Raw genomic sequence first — 21,716 nt, forward strand, 5'->3', positions numbered from 1 at the left:
TTTCGACAAACATCCGTCTTGCTTTTTTGTAATTGTTTTAGTGGAAATTTGATATGATGTTGTTGTCTTTTTTTTGTGTGGCGTCCTTTCATAATAAACTATTATTAAGATGTAATTATGCCTGGGTATAATAAAAAGGGTTACCATTTATACCTAAAACCATAGACAAAAGATGCATTATGTCTGTTATCCATGAAGTTAGAAGGTTAAAAGGAGAGAAATATGTATAGCGCTAGTCATGAATCTTGCGACGGAAAATTCCACTTGATATCAACTCAGAATCGTGGTCTAAATCATCCTTCGAAGTTTTCGTTACGATGTCACTAACACCCTGTATGTATTGTTTTTGAGGAAAGTATCCTGGAAAGTCTCTCATGTATTCTATAACATAACAAATACTTGATAGCACAAACAGGAAAAAAAAACAAAACAAAAGACAAATAGAAAGAGTACAATAGGCAACTATCTTTTTCGCATGATTACACTGTCTTATTCGAATCTGCTCCGCACCACTCAAATCCCCTGGTAGTTGTAGCGGCTTCCGAATACATCCCGCTCAGGGACAGTAATGAAAAGTATCGGCGTCTCGAGGACGTGATATACGATCCCAACGACCGTCTCTAGCCATAGAGGCGCCCAATCAGCTCGCGACAGCAAACACTTCAGAACCCCGATAGCGACCCCGCCGGCGTGGTCGACGATTTCCCTCATTCAGCGCTTATCTGAACTTTGTACCGGGTGAGAGCCCTCAGCGCTCCCCATTTGTCCGGCCAAGTAGTTAATGCCATCTGCGGCAAATCTACAATACGTCAAAAAAAAACTGTCTTTTTCACGTTTGCAACTCAACTAAGGATTGGTGAAGTCGGTACACTTTATAACCCACACGACAGATTCTAGAACTTACCGGATGATCAGGCAACGCTTCCTTCAACAGCAGATCTCCGAGAATCTCATCACAGTATTTGGCCAGCTTGTACTGTTGCGCCTTGCAGCAGTGGTTCTCAAAGGACAGGATGACGGGGTAGTCTGACGTCACGAAGGCAGTGTCTCTCAAAGCGTAGATTACGTCTTTGAACAGGATGTCTGTGCACATCGCCATGCCGTGGGTGATGATCGGTTCTTCATCTTCACCTTTGCCGTCCCAGCAATCGAGTTCTACGCATCTGTTGGCAAAAGTTCGTTTGGGTTATAAGAGTTTAAATAGGAGCTGGTGGGTTAAAAGGCCACAGCGATGCATCACCTCCCTAGCATTACCCCGTTATTCACAGGGTACGCTTACCTAACCTGGAGATTTGACAGGTCCGGTTTACAGAAGCGACTGCCTGTCTGACCTTCCAGCCCGCGAAGGGAAAACCCGTCCAATACATGTTAGGTCACATACCACCGAAAATGCAGTTCTCGGGGTTCTGTGGGTTTCCTCACGATGTTTACCTTCAGCACTGAGCACGTGATTCATTTATGATTTTAAAATGTATTCAATCAATCAATTAAATATACTTTATTGCACACAACATACAAAACAAATTAACACAGATGATGATAGATACAGTACAATCTGGCGGCCTTATTGCTAAGCAGCAATTTCTTCCAGGCAACCAGTGTATAGGAAACATTATTACAATTTGGTGCGGGACAGTGCAACATCTTGTATAAAATAATAAATACTATAAATAAATAAAAAAAAAACAAATAAAAGTAAAATAAATAAAAATAAAATAGAAATATATAAATATAAATACATACATACATATACCCATTTATATCAGACGTATATATTTTAATTAAATATGACATTACATGTAGATATGACAAGAGTTTCCTGTAACTACTAAAGGATAAAATACATATATGTATTGTAATATTTAAGTTCTATTCCTCCAACTCAATTACAATGTTTCACAGGTAACATGACGTAACTATTCCCGTGTGTCTTGCTACGTAACCGGGCGATGTGAGGGAGTATAACTCTTAATTAGAGACTTTTCAGGCCACGTTCCCCAAATATAGATGGCGTTGAACAACGTTGCCTACGGTTAACTTTTTAATTACATAAATTAGCGACGCATAATAATTGGGTGCACTCCCATAGTGCATACAGGGATAATCGCCGGTTGGTGTCACACCACATTTAGATTAAACTGTCTTAAGGGGCCTCTACGTGTTGGCTTCGGCCCCACGCACGCCTTCCAAAAGTCCGGGCCTCCATAGGCCCGAGATATAAAAAGACATACAATAATAATAACGTTTATTGCATCAATTCAGGTTAGGTACATTGCAGATTACAGTTCATAAAAATAGTATCACCAAATTCTACTTTTTCAAGCATACACAATGAAAGAACGGACGGTACAAGTTACATTACGTTAACTACTGCCTATATAATAAAATAACAATTCATAAAATATCTTAAGCTACCCATATTCATAAAATATTAAAACTAAAATAACAAAACACCAAAATAAAAAAATCGAAATCTAAATTAAACATCAAAATTTACAATCTAAATATTCTTTGACGCTGTAAAAGCATTTCTCCACAAGCCAGTCTTTTAACTTAATTGTAAAATCTTTAAATTTTAAACTCATCCCATCACAAGTGTCATCGGACTACTTTTAAGTAAGCCCCTGTAATTTGTTTGTTATAGATTTACAGAAATAAAACTTTTTTTATTTTTTTTATTTAGATTCCAGACATATTAGTATAAGTTACACAATCTTCTTCTATCGTGTGTCAGGGATACTATTAGGCCGCCAAATGCCCCTAACAAGGCTCACGTAACGACTACTTACTTACATCAGTAAGTAGTAACCAGGACCAACGGCTTAAAGCACAATAATTAAAATGTTGTACCACTCATAGGTACTTAAGTGAGTTTCCGACATTCCGTAAAGTTATACAGCGCCTTCTTTATTTGCCCGGGTAAGTCCTCATTACAAGGTTTCAACACAGTTACTATTCCCGTGAGTCTTGATACGTAACCGGGTGATATGAAGGAGTAACTGGTAATTATACAACTTAGACTCTCGCCTACGACAGGACGAGCATATACATGCGGTGAATTAGCTTCCTCAGCGGTGAAGGACAACATCGTGAGGAAACCCAAATTCAAATATATCTTTATTCAGTAGGTAACATAGTTACACTTTGAATCGTCAATTCTTACATAACGAACGTCTCATCCGCCTAAAACTACTGCAGAACAATCCCGAGATATGCATTTTCGGAGATATGTGACCTAACCTGTATTGGGCTGGTTTTCCCTTCGCGGGAAGGACAGACAAGCAGTCGCTTCTGTAAAAAACCATACCTGTCAAATCTTCCGAATAGGTAAGCGGACCCTGTGGAAAACTGGATAATGCTAGGCGGTAATTATTAGTGCCAGTTACTACTTACTGATGTAAATATGTAGTAAGTAGTTACATGAGCCATGTCAGGGGCCTTTGGCGGCTCAATAATAACCCTGACACCAGGGTTGATGGGGTTGGTATTCCACCTCACAATCCACACGATAGAAGAAAATTATGGATCTACCTACTCCATTCCAATCTCATCAGTCATCCCTTGATCATGGTATTTGCAAATGTCGAAATATCGGGAGTCTTATATCCCTGCTTTGAACGCGGTAAGAACCCGTTATTATGTGTTTTAATTAGAAGAATGTGAGATTTTAAACCCCGTGTTAACACACTGGAGAGTTTTGTATATACTGTGCTCCGCTTTCAGCTCACACTCGATATTTTGCACTAACCAACTCCGGCTTAATTGCTCATGCGAGAGTTAATTACATTCGCCAGATATGTGAAATCTACTTTAAATGGGATAACTACGCTTCAGTTTACCGTTCTTATGATTCAGTTTGTGTAACGAATAGTTTTATTTATTTATTTATATGGTACATCAACAGCCAAGACACCACAGTTGATGAGCTCGGTCATTGGCCTCAAAAGAGAACAGAAGCACTTACAAACAAAGAAGTAAAATAGAATACACTTACAAAAAAAACAGGTTTTTTAAATAAAACAGGCTCGCATTACGCACATGTAACAGCTACTTACTTACATCAGTAAGCTATAACCGGGACCGACGGCTTAACGTGCCTTCCGATGCACGGATCATATCACTTTCGTACAATCAGGTGATCAGTCTCTAATATCCTAACCGAAATAGGGATCACAAAGTGATTTTTGTGATATGTCCCGACCAGGATTCGAACCCAGGACCTCCGCGTCGTGAGACTAACGCTCAACCACTGGACCACGGAGGCCGTATTAGTATAATAACAATGAAGGTACAAAAACGCACCTGCAGCCCGCTAGCAAGACCTGCCGATACATTTCGACGGAACTCTTGCCACCGAACTGGCGGCCCGAAAGGTACGTGTTGTGTGACGAGTTGATGTAGTAGTGGGCCAGAGGCTGGTCCATGTCCATGTAGTTGTCCAGACGGTCCAGGAACACCGGGGCGTTCTCGTCCGACATCAGGTACCGGATCAGTCCGTCCTTCGTGAGGCACTCTGTTGGGAGAAAGGGAGAGTTAGTTTAAGTTACTTAAGGCGGATTTCTCAATACTCATCATCATCATCATCAGCCCATAAACGTCCCCACTGCTGGGGCACGGGCCTTCCCTATGGATGGATAGGGAGATCGGGCCTTAAACCATCACGCGGGCCCAGTGCGGATTGATGGTTATTAACGACTGCTAATGCAGCCGGGAACAACGTCTTAACGTGCCTTCCGAAGCACGGAGGAGCTCGAAATGAAAACTTTTTTTGTGGTATGACCGGCCTTTGCGAAAGTTGCTTAACTTCAACAATCGCAGACCGAGCGCGTTTACCGCTTCGCCACCGAGCTCCTGAATACTTAGATAGCGGGATAGCGACTATTCGTAGAATAAAGTGTTCCAAATTTGATATTTTTTATAGAAAAAAATACTTTTTTTTAATGTCGGTGTAGCATTCTCCATGCCACTTTTTTTAGGTAAAATAGGGTAATGGTTTCCCTCTTGCCTTCCGCCCCGCAGTACTCTGTCAGACGCGAGTGGGATGGCGCCCAGAGACTGTCCTGCCTCTGAATAGTACTGACAGACTGCTGCCCTCTGCCAGGTTCCAGGTTACAGTCCCTGTGACTTGCCCCTTCCGTTTTTAGACTTTTAAATGCAAGAAAATTATATCACAAATAGTTAAAGTAAATTAAAATACCAACTCCTGTTTCAGAGTAACTTTTTAAAACATAAGTTAGTGCGAGCTTATTTCAAAGTTGTGGGTCCGATGATGGCCCACACGTCCGCCCTTGGACCTCTGGCCTTTCCCCACTGACAAACTTGCGATGACGCAAATTGAATAATATTGAGGTTACGTACTTTCGTATCGAGGACGTCGCGAAGTTTGCGCCGATATCGACGGCGGATTCAAGGAATACTTACTTACTTAACAAGTTTAACGAACTGAGCGAAATTTTGTTTTATCTTGTTTGATGTGGAAATTATTATGATAGGTGATAGGCAGGTAGATAAATAATTTCCTTAATTCGTTACTCAAAGGCAATCTAGGCTAGTATTTTAATTTTGCTTGGGAGCAACATTTATGCGAACAGGGTCTTTTAGGTAGTGGTCTTTTAGGGAGTGGTCTTTTAGAAAGTGAAATTTTAGGGAGTGGTCTTTTAGAGAGTGAACTTTTAGGGAGTGGTCTTTTAGAGAGTGAACTTTTAGGGTGTGATCTTTTATTATTAGAGGGTGGTCTTTTAGAGAGTGAACTTTTAGGGTGTGATCTTTTATTATTAGAGGGTGGTCTTTTAGAGAGTGAACTTTTAGGGAGTGGTCTTTTAGAGAGTGAACTTTTAGGGTGTGATCTTTTATTATTAGAGAGTGGTGTTTTAGAGGGGGGGTCTTTCAGCGAGTGGTCTTTTATTATTATGAAGTTTCGGGTGTGGTCTTTTAGGGAGTAGTCTTTTAACGGAATTTGTAAGTAAAACAGAAGCCTGCCTTAATTTTATTTGGTAATTGATCTTTTATAGAGTATACAAGTGGGTGATATTAAGACTTACTGGCAGCTTTAGACTCCTCGCACTGCTCGTAAGTGTTGATGATCTCGGCGGCTCGCTTCTCATCATACAGCGGGTACAGGATCTCATTGAGGCGAGGGTCACGCTGCTTCTCATTCAGGAAGTTCACGAACTGCTCCAGATTGATACGCTCTGACTTGCCTTGTGTGCTGGAAGGGTTTAGAATAGAATTAATGTCTTATTACTTTAATCTGACAGCCTCCGTGGTCTAGTGGTTAGAGCGTTAGGCTCACGATCTGGAGGTCCGGGTTCGATTCCCGATGGGGACATTGTCGAAATCACTTTGTGAGACTGTCCTTTGTTTGGTAAGGACTTTTCAGGCTTGAATCACCTGATTGTCCGAAAAAGTAAGATGATTCCGTGCTTCGGAGGGCACGTTAAGCCGTTGGTCCCGGCTGTTAGCCGTAAAAACACCTCCACCAACCCGCAGTGGAGCAGCGTGGTGGAGTATGATCCATACCCCCTCCGGTTGATTGAGGGGAGGCCTGTGCCCAGCAGTGGGACGTATATAGGCAGTTTATGTTTTATGTACTTTAATCTACTTATCGAATATTAATCTATCTACCGTCAAACGGCAATTGGTCGAAGGCCTCGATATAATTCGCGCCGCACTCGGCGCGGTTGCCGTGCAGAGCTTACTGGTCTTCTTATATCATGTTTTGTATATGTCCGGTGTGTGACCCGGGTCTGAGGCGAGATTTTGCATGAAATAGCAAACAAGATTCCGCGCGTCGACCAACTTAATTAGGTCATAACACAATTATGCACAAATTCCAACCACGTACAACTATCACCTAATGTGTTTTTAAATAAAGGCACTTTGCCCCATACGAGGCTTTATTTGCTTGCTTTGTTTGTTTACAACACAAACAAAACCGTTGTACAGATGGACGGACGCGGGTACTTTACAAACAAAATTAGACAAAAACAACCAGATTGTGGGGTAAACTCGCTGTTTTGTTCACATACATACATCTGTGATCCTTAAGAGGGTGGGCAGATTACAGGGTATTAGTGACATCGTAACGAATACTCAGGGGGATGATTCTGGCCACGATTCTGAGTTGATATCAAGTGGAATTTTCCGTTGCAAAATTCATGATTTATTTTAGGTTTTTTTTTAATTTTTTTCAATTCTATACTTTTGCGATGGAAAATTCCACTTGATATTAACTCAGAATAATCAGCTCACTCATCCCTTTCAGTATTCGTTACGATGTCACTTACACCCCGTATAAGTGCACAAGGTAGCAATACAAGTAGACACCGTAACGAATACTGAGGGGGATGATTCACCTCTTGATTCTGAGTTGATATCAAGTGGAATTTTCCATCGCAAAATTATGGAACAGAAAATAATTTAATAAAACAGTAAAATTGACATGAATTTTCCGACAAGAAGTTCCACTTGATATTCAGAATCATGGTCGGAATAAAATTTCTTAGTAGCCTGTAAACTCCCTAATTTCATCAATGAAACTATTCATTGAAATCCGTCGATTTCTTTATTGGTCTCTCACTTTATTTAAGAGCTGCGCTCTTGTCGGTGGAGTAATTGCCATTCCTCTCTTCTTCCCGCCAAAACCTTCACCTCCTGATACGACACGACCTGCACCTTCTCTTTTATTTGTTTCATAAATGTTCTCCTATCTAGGTCTACACCTTCGTCTCTTCCCTTAAATTTTTCCTTCTATAAAATCAATTAATAATTAATTTCTTCTTCTTTATTGGTGCGGATTATTGTTTTAAAGCTGATTTATCTTTAGCCTTCTTGTTGGAATAAGGAGATACATTTACCACCATGTACAGATTTAATGGCTTCCGAATTCAGTTATATAAACCTTCCAAGGTTTACAAGTGAGTTTAATGAGCGGTTTTAAACTTTAACGACCATAACTAATAGTTCATAATATTAAACAGAACGACCAGTTCAATTACTGATTATATTTCAATACGATACCTAACATTTTACAATAGTCTCAATGGGCGGTAAGAATTATTATAGATCTGTCGAAGTACGGTCACGAGCATTAATATGTACGTACATACACTTTGGTACCATGTCACATTAACTTTTTTGAGAAATTGAACTGTAAGTCTCTGTAAATGTCAAATATGTTAGTGCGACAGAGTCCTAATGTGGGTACATTATATTGCTCATGACTGTACGTAAGCTAGTGTTGTGCTTGTAACGTTCAGTAAAATATCAGTTGCTATTAGGTCAATCGATTCTTTGTGGCCAATTATTGGTCAGCTAAAATTTTGTATCGATCGCCATTGACTCACAAAGAAGAAGACTATCACATTTTTTAATTTTTTTTTCTATATTATTTTTTCTTTTTTTATACGTATTGTTTAGTAGATTAATGGTTCGTAAGCCAGAAAGAGATTCATTATAAGCTTATCTATCGCTTTAGACCATGATTCTGAGTTGATATCAAGTAGAATTTCCTGTCGTAAAATTCATGAAAATTTGACTGTTTTTTTTTTTTAATTATTTTCAGTTCCATACTTTTGCGACGGTAAATTCCATTTGATGTCAACTCAGAATCATGGTCTGAATCATCCCTCAAAGTATTCGTTACGGTGTCTCTAACATCCTGTATATAACGTAAATATAAATATCAAATACAAGATTGCTACTTACATAGATCTGAAGAGCTCTTCAATGTCATTCCTCGGACAGATCTTGTGGTACAGCGCATAGAACTTGTCGAAGGTAAAGTCTTCTTTCTCCATATCGTCATTCTTCCCGGATGGAAGACCAAGGTCCGCTAGACACTGGTACACCATCTTCTCAGTCTTGCCTGAAGCGAACGTCCTCGCGACCACCTTAACTGGAACCTTCCCACGAGGGTTGGTCAGGAAGCAGAGGCGCATCCAACTGGAAACGAAAAGTGATTAGTGATCTGTGGCGTAATACAGATTTTTTATAATTACATTACATTAATCCTATTGTGCTTGTTAAAATGGCCACATCTAAGCAATATTGCTATTTGACATTTGTTTGCATTGCGCACTTACTTTTACATGCGCATATGTCAAATTGCAATATTGCTTTTTTAGATAAATTACTTTCCCCCTGACCTAAACCCCTTGATCTAAACGTGAAAAGAACGATTTATTTTTTCTATTTAACTTATTTATGAATTATAATAAAGAAAATTGTAATAATAATTGACGTGTGTTCCATAAATTTTATGCTTGTCGATTACCCGTCCCTTTCCTTTTCGGCGGATAAGAAAATGACAGATATAACCTAAAATAAAATTAAGTGTCTGCAGGAATCGGGGCTATTGCCTTTATAAGCGACAAAGTAGGCAATATTGCGAAGTGTGTAGTATCGCGTCGCGTGCACCAATTTGGGTTGAAAGGCTATTTGCCAAATGGATTGCAGCGGGCTTTAAAGAACCTATATATATATAATGGAGTAGACGTAAAATACATTGTTTTAAGTTTACGCGGTTATCATCATAATTAAAGCACATAATAAATATCAGTCATCCCGTGATCATGGCACTTGCAACAGTGTCGAAATATCGGGAGTCTCATATCCCCATTTAAACGCGGTAAGAACCCGTTATTATGTGCTTTAATTAGACGTAAAATAACAGCATGGTTATTATGGTAGACAAGCGGCAAAGAAAGAGGGTAGACAGATATGTCTGCCCGTAGAAAATTATGGATCTACCTACTCCACTCCAATCTCATCATTCATCCCGTGATCATGGCACTTGCAACAGTGTCGAAATATCGGGAGTCTCATATTTCCCTGATTTAAACGTCAAACCTCAGTATTCGTTACGATGTCACTTACACCCAGTTCAAGTATGTACATACAGGTAGCCATACAAGTAGGTATGGGTGTTAGTGACACCGTAACAAATACTGAGGGAGATGTTTCAGACCATGATTCTGAGTTGATATCAAGTGAAATTTCCTGTCGGAAAAATCATGCAAATTTTAGTTTATTTTTTACTATTTTCAGTTCCATACTTTTGCGACGGAAAATCCATTTGATATCGTATCAGAATCATGGTCTGTATCATCCCCAAAGTTTTCGTTACGATGTCACTAACACCCTGTATTATATAGGTATTTGCCCACATGCATTCGAGACAATCGAATTCAGGTTATTAAATGATTCAACGTTAACCTGTGTTCGTGTGCACTGACCTACTTTCAATAGGCAATCAAGCATCTGATAGCATTTCATAATACATGAAGTTATACCATACATTTAACAGCCTCCGTGATCTAGTGGTTAGAGCGTTAATCTGATTAAAAATATCATATTTTTAATAAAATACATTTTCTATTTCATATTTTTGCTATCTATTGTCACGTAAACGTAATTTGAACTCAAATTAAAAGACAAATATTCCAAAACTTTTTATTATATACGTTTTTTTTTACTATGTCCCGCTTTCGACGAAAGAATCCCGCTTTTTTCACTCAAAAACTTCCAAAATCCCGACTTGGTAATAAAAAATTCTGGCAACACTGGTTTTACTCTAGTTCACCGCCACTTTGACAGGTGAAACTTAGTCAAAGCGCCCACTTTGACCGCCTGTAATTGAAGTGAGTTTCGAGCACCTTTAGAGCTAGTGGATAAAGGAATGCCAAACCGCATCTAATCAATGAGCACATCCTACCCGTGTTCGTTGGAAGGTCATTGGTGCCCAGCCTGGTCCCTTGTTAACGAGGGCCTTTCCAGGAGGGACGTTCCCCAACCTCAATATAGTTGGCGTTGTACAGATTTAACGTGATGATGGTGCTAATTCCTGTAAATACCATCTAATTTTATTTTAAGTTATATCTGTCATTTTCTTATCCGCCGAAAAGGAAAGGGACGGGTAATCGACAAGCATAAAATTTATGGAACACACGTCAATTTTAAGCACATATCTAAACCAACCGTCTAAAAATTTTACATCAGTCAATAACCCGACACGTTCATTTACTCATTCTTCCTAAAATTAAGAGCTGTGAATCATCCGTCCCTTTCCTTTTCGACGGATATGAAAATGACAGATATAACTTAAAATAAAATTAGACGGTGTCTCCAGGAATCGGGGCCAATAGGGTTGTTTCCTAAGTCAAAGATAAATTATGAATGATTACTAAACAAAGACAGATCTAAAGGTGACAAGAAACGTTTTCTTTTTTCTATTTCACTTATTTATGACATTTTGACACGTCTTTCGATGACGTCACAGGTTGCTTTTTCATACAAATTTCGTGTTTTGACGTTTAGTAAAAAGTTACTGACTTGACTAGTTGGAAACTAGTCTATTACCTATTTTCTCATTGCTCTGGGAACAGCTTCCGTGGTTTAGTGGTTAGAATATTGGACTCACGATCAGGAGGTCCGGGTTCGATTCCTGATGGGGAGATTGTCGAAATCACTTTGTGAGACTGTCCTTTGTTTGGTAAGGACATTGCAGGCTTGAATCACCTGATTGTCCGAAAAAGTAAGATGATTCCGTGCTTCGGAAGGCACGCTAAGCCGTTGGTCCCGGGATACTAGACCAAATACCTCCACCACCAGGAGCAATATGGTGGAGTATGCTCCATATCCCCTCCGGTTTTTTGAGAGGAGGCCTGTGCCCAGCAGTGGGACGTAAAACAAATAGAGGTTTTCTTTTTTGTACAGGAATTGTGCAGTAAAGCCTGACAAAAGAGATTTAAATAAAATCAAGTCAAATGGAAAGGGCTTAAAGCTATAAATAGCTGAAAGGTTTTAACTTAACTCAGTTGTAGGTTAAAGTTAAAATATGTTAAAATGTGTGAGCTAGGGAGCAGTTGGGAGATTGTGAATACATGAATGACAATGTTTAAATGCCTCACTACAATCCATCGGGCCCGATGCGTCGGAATCGGGCAGTGTAACAGCGTATCGGGTGGGTGGCGCCACGATATCACCATACTTTATCATCGGCCCTTCTTCTATCGTGTGTGTGAGGTGAATTACTAGCCTCATCGACCCTCAGGGTTACTATTGAGCCGCCAAAGGCCCCTGACATGGCTCATGTAAAGATTACTCACTAACATCAGTAAGTAGTAACCTTTTTTATATACGTGATTTATTGTAGATTTGCCGCAGATGGCATTAATTACTTGGCCAGACAAATAGGGTGCGCTGAAGGCTCTCACCCGGTACAAAATTTAAGACAACAGGCCCGAGGGTGCCCAGTAGGGCGTCGTCTGAGAGGAAAAATATTGGAAAGAATTAATCGACCCTAATGGGTCGATAGCGATAAGCGCTGATTGAGGGAAGTCGTTGACCACGCCGGCGGGGTAGTAACCGGGACCAACGGCGTAACAAGCCTTTCGAAGCACGTATAAGGGAAATATATTCCCTAATTATAAGTGCACACGGGTCAAATTGATCACCTCCTTTTTTGAAGTCGGTTAAAAATGGGGCGCGATGCATCTACATAAATGTAAAGTCAATAATATAATAAAATACAGCATCTACTGTCGTGTAGATTTGATTTACTTACGAAATGTCTTGTTTGGATGACCTTAGATCCCGAGTTTTGATAACCGATAGTTTTGAAACGTCATGAATAAGTGATACAATCATGAATGCATTTATGAATGATAAATACACTATTTTTTCCAAACAATTCTATATGTTTTTTACATACCTATTACCTATATTATTATTATAATATATTAATTTTTTTTTCATAGATAAGTAGGGTACTATATTGGCCCCGGTTTTGCAGACTTTATTTTAACTTTTACTTAAGTATTTTTAAAAATTATGACCTAAGATGTCACTTAAAATTGAAATAAATTTAAATAAATTAGTACATGACTCAAGTAACGACTACGTACTTACATCAGTAAGTAGTAACCGGGACCAACGGCTTAACGTGCCTTCCGTTGCACGTCTCATCTTACTTTTGGACAATCAGGTGATCAGCCTGTAATGTCCTAACCAAACTAGGGATCACAAAGTGATTTTTGTGATCTGTCCCCACCGGGATTCGAACCCGGGTCCTCCGGATCGTGAGCACAACGCTCAACCACTGGACCACGGAGGCCGGTGTTATGTTTTTATTTATGCTGTATCATACATAACGCATAAGTAAAAACAAATCTAAATGCAATATCTATGTATGGAGCCGACATTTGAATACTGTATTGGTAAGTATTATAAAAAAAATTGACCTCCGGTACTCCGGTGGTCTTTGGTAGTAAATCATTACATAGCATAAAACAAGATGTTTTTCTGTCCCTATATCCCTATGTACGCATAAATCTCTAAAACTACGCAACAGATTTTGATGCGGTTTTTTAAATAGATAGAGTGATTCAAGAGGAAGGTTTATATGTATAATAACATACATTAAATAGTGGAGAAATACTGTTTTTGAGGTTTTTAATGTGATGTCGTAAATAATTTAATTTTTTCCTCAGCATTGCACCCGAGCGAAGCCGGGGCGGGTCGCTAGTAATGAATATTAGAATGCATATGGATAAGCGGTTGTGGTCCTGTGTGTCACCGGGTTGTTAAATGCGCCGCGCCGGTTCGATTCGACTTATTGTACCAATAAGTGATGTTTTTTTTGTAATCTACTGGTGAAAGAAATTCTCTCAATCTATAGGTCCGGGTTCAATTCCCGGGGATATATCACAAAAATCACTTTGTGATCCCTGGTTTGGTTAGGATATTGCAAGCTGATCGCCCGGTTGACCGAAAGATGATTAAGCTGTTGGTCCCAGATACTACTTACTGATGTAAGTAAGTAGTCCTTACATGAGCTATGTCAGGGGCCTTTGGTGACTCAATAGTAACTCTGCCACCAGGGTTGATGGGGTTGTTAATCCACCTCACAACCCACACGATAGTAGAAGATTGATAAAAATGTATGGGATTGACATAAGGTGACATGTCAATGCCGTGTATTTTTCGTAATCGTTTGCAACTTGGCTAAGGCGTTTGGTATTTATCGTTAATCTTCTTTGTGTCGCACACCGGACACTTCATACAAAAACCCTCAAACCACATTGGCGTTATCGTACATGCGTATCTAGGTATGTGAGTGACGTCTGGCGCTCATAGGGTTGAAGACTAAAGTAAGACCGAGGGGGGTTTAGGTAAATCTAACTCAGTAGCTGGTGGGGAGCGGAGAGTTGCCGTTCTATACGTAGTATTATTTCTTATTCTATGGTTGTGTGATAAGGTGTCATATCGAGTCATTAGACCATGGATACTTACTGCTTCATCAGGTTGGTCCTGACACACACGTTATTGATTTTGTTGTTATGTGTGATGCCTCGCAAGCTCTCCTTCCATTCCTTAAGCAAAAGCAAAGTCATGCAATCATGCTGGTAAGTGCATACTAAATATAGGGTTGCCACCAAAAAAGTTGAAGCCCATTTTTTATCTGGATTGAAACTAGCGAATCTATTGCGAGGTTTTGTTGACAAAAATAACATCTGCGGCAGAAAAAAATGATTTTCCCGTTAAAGAAGGTGGCAACCCTAACTAAACATTAAACCAATATAACCGTATGTTTACATTCAGCTCAAATCTAGGCATTTGGAAGGAAAGAGGACAGCGCGAGCGTGTAAACACAGAACTCTTCGGTCATTTTTGTTTCATTTAGTTGAGTTGGGGGTGTTTGGCGTGGGAGCGAGACAAAACTGACTTGCCACATAATGTAAACACTCGCTGCCGTCAATAAGTAAAGTGGGCATGGAAAAGCAGCTGTCTGAATGTATACATAAGGTAATAATTGAAGACGTTTAAAAATGATACAAGGAAAGGAAAGTCCGAAACGGAAGACCGAAAATCAGACATAAACGATGCTTCCTCAATTAATAATAACATGTAAAATACGTACACAGTCGCTTAAAAACTCAAGATCATGTATTAAACATGCAAATAGTTCAGTCATATAGCATCAACCTTGGAATGAACTCAACAAGCCTCATTTTCCCAGATGATTTATACAGTGTCTAGGAGGCAGAATGAACTGCAGCGGTGTGATTCCCTAAGGCACTGGTGTGTGGCAACATTGGGGTCGCCTTCACAAGGCTCTCTTGAGTAACTTAGGGACATATCTCACTAGGACAACATGGTCACGGCACCAACAAAACGCAGTGGCAGCCCTAGGGCGGTGCGAGGTGTGCCACTGCATCGGGCGCCGAAATGGGGGGGGGGGTCCAAAATCAACCAATATTGGTTCGCCGTGGTGAAGGAAAACATCGTGAAGAAACCCACATTCCCGAGAAGTGCATTTTCAGAGGATCAGATAGGCAGTAGCTTCTGTAAAAACCAGACCTGTCAAATCTTCAAGTTAGGTAAGCGGAGCCTGTGAAAAACGGGATATTGCTAGGGAGATAGATGATGATTCATGGTGTTCTAGTGAGATAGGGCCTTTTTTGCCGTCATTACACCTTCGGAATAGACCTGTTGCAGATATGTAACATAGCCTTGACCGTGAGGATATCGCTGTTGCTTTCAGAGAATCACCCCTTAAAGTGTACACTTGTTTCATCTTATATGACTGTACTATAGAAAGACAAAGTTAAACAATGAAGAAAGATAAAGTTACCTTACCCAAAAGCAAAGACAATTTAAAACAATAAAATTACAGAACAGTGGGGCATGCAATATATTACGTCGGACTTACTGCTTCTTTAGACAAGTGTAGGGACAGGCATTGCTTGCTTTCACATTGTGTGTTATCTTGCGTAGCCCTGTCAGCCAAGCCTAGGGTAATATTTAGCCAATTAGTATCCATTCCAAAAACCTTTATTTTTTGACGTGTCTTGAAACTTTTGGTATCCTAGCCACGATATTCGTGAGAAACTCAGTTTCAACAATCAAGCAATTTGTTTTTGTCAAAAACAGCACGACTTCTGACAACACGATTTACAGTAGAGTTACAAATGGTTATCAAGGTTTCAGCGGTGAAGGAAAACATCGTGAGGAAAGGAAACCTACATCCCCCAGAAATGCGTTTTGTTATGTGACCTAACTGGTATTGGGCTGGTTTTCCCTTCGCGGATTGGAAGGTCTGTAAAAACCTGGACCTGTCAAATCTTCAGGTTAGGTAACCGGATCCTGTGAAAACGGGATACGCTAGGGAAATAATGATGAAGGAAACTGACCTTAGCAGTAGCAGCATCAGGACAGACGACGTGCTGGTAGTTAATGTTGATGTAATCCGTGCCGCTGCATATTGTGAGTGACTTGTCTTCCAGCGTGTCGCCATGTTTGTTCAGCAGATTGGTGTACAGCTTCTGATCCTGGGGGAGACCACAGGGTTATTATTATAGAGAGCATAGCCGGTGGGGTCGAAAACATGGCCTAACTCCTTGCCAGCTCTATTTAAGTCCCATGAAATAGGACATGAGCCAATTGCCATAGATCAGGCACAACTAAACCACATGATCCAAGTGAAGTCGAATTCAGTGGAGGTAAACCTAGCTCAGACCCGGGTGGGGAGCGGGGAGTTGCCGTTCTATATGTAGTATTATTCCTTATCCTATGCTCAAGCATAATGTTATAGCAGGTAACTTATCTGTTCTTCTTCTCTTGTGCGGGTTGTGAGGTGGATGACCATCCTCATCAACCATTGTGTCAGGGTTATTACTGAGCCGCCTTGACTCACGTAACGACTACATACTTACACAAGTAACAGGTACAACCTTAAGACTTTTAAGGACAGAACGTCTACGGACGTTCTGACTCCAAGTTGTCATACTTCCTATTACGAACCATCAATGACCCATGGTCTCTGTCCGTGAAAGGGTTAAGCTTTTTAACAAGTACAGGCTTTTTTATGGAAGATTTTAGGCTAGAATTTTGACCACAATCTTACCTGCTTACTTAGAAAGTGCCTATTCCTCTTGCCTTGAAGAGGCCCAGATAAACTTAATTTTAGAACATGAAAAAAGACAAGGTGCTAACACCGTGCCAAAAACTGAGGGGGATGATTCAGACCGTGATTCTGAATTAATATCAAGTGGAATTTTCCGTCGCTTATCACATGAAAATATTAGTGTATTTCAAAATTATTTTCAGTTCCATACTTTTGCGACAGAAAAATGGTGACGATGGTGGTGGTGAAGATTTACATAGACTCCCAAATGGTTATCAAGTCCTCAACAGTGAAGGAAAACATCGTGATGAAAGGAAACCCACATCCCCAGAAATGCGTTTTGTTATGTGACTTTACTGGTATTGGGCTGGTTTTCCCTTCGCGGGTTGAAAACTAAACCTGTCAAATCTTCAGGTTAGAGAAGCGGGCCCTGTGAAAAACGGGATAATGCTGGGGTTATGACTTTTGCGACGATTCCCCCTCCCGCCCCCCTCAGTACTCGGTACGGTGTCACTAACGCCCTGTATACCAAAAGGCCGTTGTCCAATTTTTCTAAAGGAACATTCTTTTGTGTAATCATAAATAGCTTTTTTTTTATTGTGCAATACCAGTTGAAAGGTATAAGTTTTCAAAGGAAAGCGTATTCTTTTGAAACATTCCCTGAGGCGAACAAAAATATTTTCCTTATCTCTGTCTAACAAAAAATTATTCATTAGTAATTCGTTTACTTAAATAATTTTCTGACGTAATGTACTCGTAGGAGGTACTGTTAGATAAAAGAATCGATCGATCTAATCTTGACTGGTACATCACTATACTAATGAACGTCGCAACACTAGTTGACGTACTTTGACAGATCTATCTTACCGCGCATTGAGACTACTGTAACTAAAATGTAATTTTATTGAAATATAATCACTTATTGTACTAAACTGGTCATTCTGTTTAATAGTACCTATCTACCTGCTTTCGTATTATATTAGCTCTATCTATAGAGCTAACCCTGGTGTCAGGGTTATTGTTGAGTCGTCAAAGGTACCTGACTCATGTAACGACTAGGTACATACTTAAAGCAAGCAGTAGCCCTCCAAAGGACGGATCATCTTAGTTCCTGTTAGAGCACCGACCATGGATCCCTTCCAAAAACTCCTATGGTTCGCGCCAAAAATCCCACCACCCCAAGCCACGAAAAAATAATTAAAAACGTTGACTCGTCTGTCGCCATCGCGAGTGACTATTTGGCGGGAACGGGACAGTAGCTTTTTTCATTGAATAATCTAAATAATTAATATAAAGTGGTGTTTTGTGGTTAATGATCGCATTAAGTTAGTCGGAAAACATTCGCGACAGTGTTATTTAATCGGAATATTCAATAAACAAAGTGTATCTATCTATTTTCGCTTCATGCCAACAAGCCGCTTCATAACTCGAAAGTTTATGCGGACTTTTGAGTTAATTCGGTTGGGGTTCGGAGTAGAAGTCTGCTCCGAGGCTGGGGGCTAAGGTTTCATCATTCATCGTCATCACCTTTCATCATTTCATTACTCATCAAGAAAAAAAGTACGTAAGACATGACTGTATGGGCATAGTTCCCTTTGCTTTACCCTTCGGGGAAAACAAAAAAAAAAGGAGTTGACAGCGGCTCCCCGAACGGCGATTCCCGCTACGGCGAGTCTCTTTACGGGGAGTGGCTTGACGTCAGATTAAAAAAAAATATCACTAATCTTAGTTATCCAACATTTTCGGACCATCGGGTGATCAACTGATCAACCTGTAATGTCCCAATCAAACTACGCACCATATAGTGATTTTGTTATGTGTCCTCATCGAGATTTCTTTTTGACGTTTTCCCTTCATTTTATAATACATACATACATAAACTCACGCCCATTTCCCACCGGGGTAAGCAGAGACTAAAGAATTCCATTTGCTTCGATCCTGACACACTTCTCTACCTACTCTTCTCTTCTCGATCTACTCTGAACCGGCGCGCGTGTATGAAGAGATTGATGAATGTGGAGGAAGCAAGAGAAGTGTGTCATTTTTAAAATAAGTATGGATAAAAATATTTCAAACTTTACCTTTGGTACACCACCGGACCGCACGTCGCTCACTTGACAGAGCTCGATAACGTCACCATCCTGAAACAAAATCATAGGTAAAATATACCGTTCACTTAAAATATAAGAGACTTTACAGTGACTCATTAATAAAGTAAAATCTACCTATTCGCATTTTTCTTTTATAATTCCTTAAAAAATCTAATATCCGTAACCGAAACTATAAAAAACTCCGTAATTAAATATTCCTACATCCGTATCCGAAACCGAAACTTCACATCCATAACTTCTCTTTATGTTATTATTTATTTAAAAAGGTACATACAATATTGCAGTGTAACCTAATGCGCTGTATGATGAGAAAAAAAAATAAACTATGAATGAAAAAGAAAGAAAAATAAGACTATAAATAACATGAAAAACACAAAAATTTACAAACACAAAATTAAAAGGTAAACTAACACACAAACAAATAAAAAAATAATAGAAAAAACATTAAATCTTCTCGCAAAAAGTACAGCACTCTCTCCAGACACTCGACAACCTATGAGAATATGAAGACGTATATCTAGATGTACATACATGTCTTTATAAAAATACTAGCTTTTGCCCGCGACTTCGTCCGCGTGGCGTGTTATAAAAGAGAGATCTTTGTGTGTGTGGGAGTGCATATCAAGCATCTAACTTATGCAGTTTAGATTTTTTCATACAATTTTTTTTCCCGCTAACTCTCATTTTTCAAAATACAGCCATAACTAAACTTTATATTTACTAAGGTATGCATGCATGCTAGATTGAAAACATCTATCGTACGCGGTTTCCATTTTTTCATACAAAAGGATTTTCCCGCTAATTCCCGTTCCCGTGGGAATTACGGGAATTTCTTTCCTCTACGGTACCTAAGCTACGTCCCTTCCAAATTTCAAGTGCTTACGTTTAGCCGTTTAGGCTGTGCGTTGATATGTCAGTCAGTCAGTTTCTCCTTTTATATATTTAGAAGAAGATATATACACCCACGATGTTTTACTGTTCTACGAGTCTTTGTTGTGCTGATAGTTCTCTTTTTTATTTTTTAATTACTCGAAAGATACAAATACAAAAGTAAGAAGACTTGAAAAAACTGGCTACATTCACGCAGTTTTAATGGTTCCATTGTAAATGTTTTTTTCTAAACGTTCTTATATTTGAATGACGCGAGAAAATGATGAACATTATGTCACCTTACTAAAAACAAACATAACACAACAACAGGGTCACATAATACCAGCGTCGTGGTTCACGCCGCGACTTGTGCTGAGTGAGGCCCTTTTATCTCAGGACGTCCACCACCACCTTATGATCATTGTAATGAAAATCCTTCTATGCTTTTTGTAATTGTTTTGTAAAAAAAATAAGTGATGTTATTGTCTTGTCTTTGTGTGTGGCGTCCTTTTATAATAAACAATTTCTATTCTATTCTATTCAACATAACTTAGCATCACGCCTGTATCCCCAAAAGAGTAGGCAGAGATATATAGTACAGTCATGAGCAATATAATGTACCCACTTTAGGACACTGTCGCACTAACATATTTGACATTTAGTGAGACTTACAGTTCAATTTGTCAAAAAAGTTAATGTGACATGGTACCAAAGTGTTTATGTCGTGGCCAGATCATAGAATTGATAATTTCATGATGTGCTCGATCATTTCATGAAATGGTCATATTTCATGAAATAGAGTAAACGTTGGCCACATCATGATGTAGTTTGGCCAGATCAATGAACACAAAACGTTTAACGATAAGAGCAACTAAATGCATGATTACTTCATGATATGGCCAAACGTTGGCAATCATATCGTAAAAGTAGTAACATTATCCACCGATAGTCGCGCTGGTGTCAATTATATTTAAAACTTGATTGAGATTATAATCGATGAATCAATGTTATTGTACAATTTTCCATATCGAATAGGTAAATAATTTTGAACCTAAGAAATTAATCGACTATTGGCATTTTACACCACATAGCATGGACACCACCTACATTAACGATATGGCCAAACGTTGATTGATATATCATTAAACGTTGACGTTTCAACGATATGGTCAACTTAAGTTGGCCATGTCATGAAATATGACCATTTCATGAAATGGTCGAACACATCATGAAATGATAAATTTTACGATCTGGCCACGACATATACATATTAATGCTCGTGACCGTACACCCACTCTTCGCCAGCAATGTTTAAGTCTCATGTAATAGTGGGCGAGTTTATTGCCATTAACCGGACACAAATACTGTAAACCGCGTTCACTAGTAATTATGTGTTTTGTTATTTAGTAAAACCGTGTAGAGCCGTGGTAGCCCAGTCGGTAGAACACTTGCCTCTAGGTTGCAGGTTCGAATCCATCAAAGGCCCAAACAAACGATTGTCGAATTTGTTTTCGAATTCACGTTTGGATCATAAATGATTATCACGTGCTCAGCGGTGAAGGAAACCCACATTCCCGAGAAGTGTATTTTCGGAGGTATGTGACCTAACCTGTATAGGGCTGGTTTCCCTTCGCGGGTCGGAAGGTCAGACAGGCAGTCGCATCTGTAAAAACCGGACCTGTCAAATATTAAGGTTAGGTAAGCGGACCCTGTGAAAAACCTAGAGAGAAAAGTAACTGATGAGACTAGTTGGAAACTAGCCTATTGCATTGTGCATTGAGCTTTTAATGCAACCTTAGAAACAATCTGAAGAAGTTGCCTTCAAGATT

General features: G+C 39.5%; 1 protein-coding gene across 2 annotated transcripts in view; it reads right to left on the reverse strand.

Annotated features, from left to right (window-relative positions):
- LOC126373075 (1-phosphatidylinositol 4,5-bisphosphate phosphodiesterase) overlaps nt 1-21,716 on the reverse strand; it is a 96,567-nt gene that overhangs the window by 18,212 nt on the left and 56,639 nt on the right. Inside the window, exons 4-10 of one of the 2 annotated variants that reach the window (XM_050019054.1) lie at nt 18,988-19,047; nt 16,194-16,331; nt 14,293-14,372; nt 8,707-8,943; nt 6,042-6,208; nt 4,303-4,513; nt 905-1,163 (exon numbers count right to left, since the gene is read on the reverse strand). In XM_050019054.1, coding sequence (XP_049875011.1) covers nt 905-1,163; nt 4,303-4,513; nt 6,042-6,208; nt 8,707-8,943; nt 14,293-14,372; nt 16,194-16,331; nt 18,988-19,047 — 1,152 coding nt within the window. Of the gene's footprint in view, nt 1-904; nt 1,164-4,302; nt 4,514-6,041; nt 6,209-8,706; nt 8,944-14,292; nt 14,373-15,712; nt 15,793-16,193; nt 16,332-18,987; nt 19,048-21,716 lie in introns of both variants that reach the window. The other variant, XM_050019055.1, reaches the window with a different exon arrangement.

The sequence above is a fragment of the Pectinophora gossypiella genome, chromosome 15, assembly GCF_024362695.1.
Source record: "Pectinophora gossypiella chromosome 15, ilPecGoss1.1, whole genome shotgun sequence".
Lineage (NCBI taxonomy): Eukaryota > Metazoa > Arthropoda > Insecta > Lepidoptera > Gelechiidae > Pectinophora > Pectinophora gossypiella.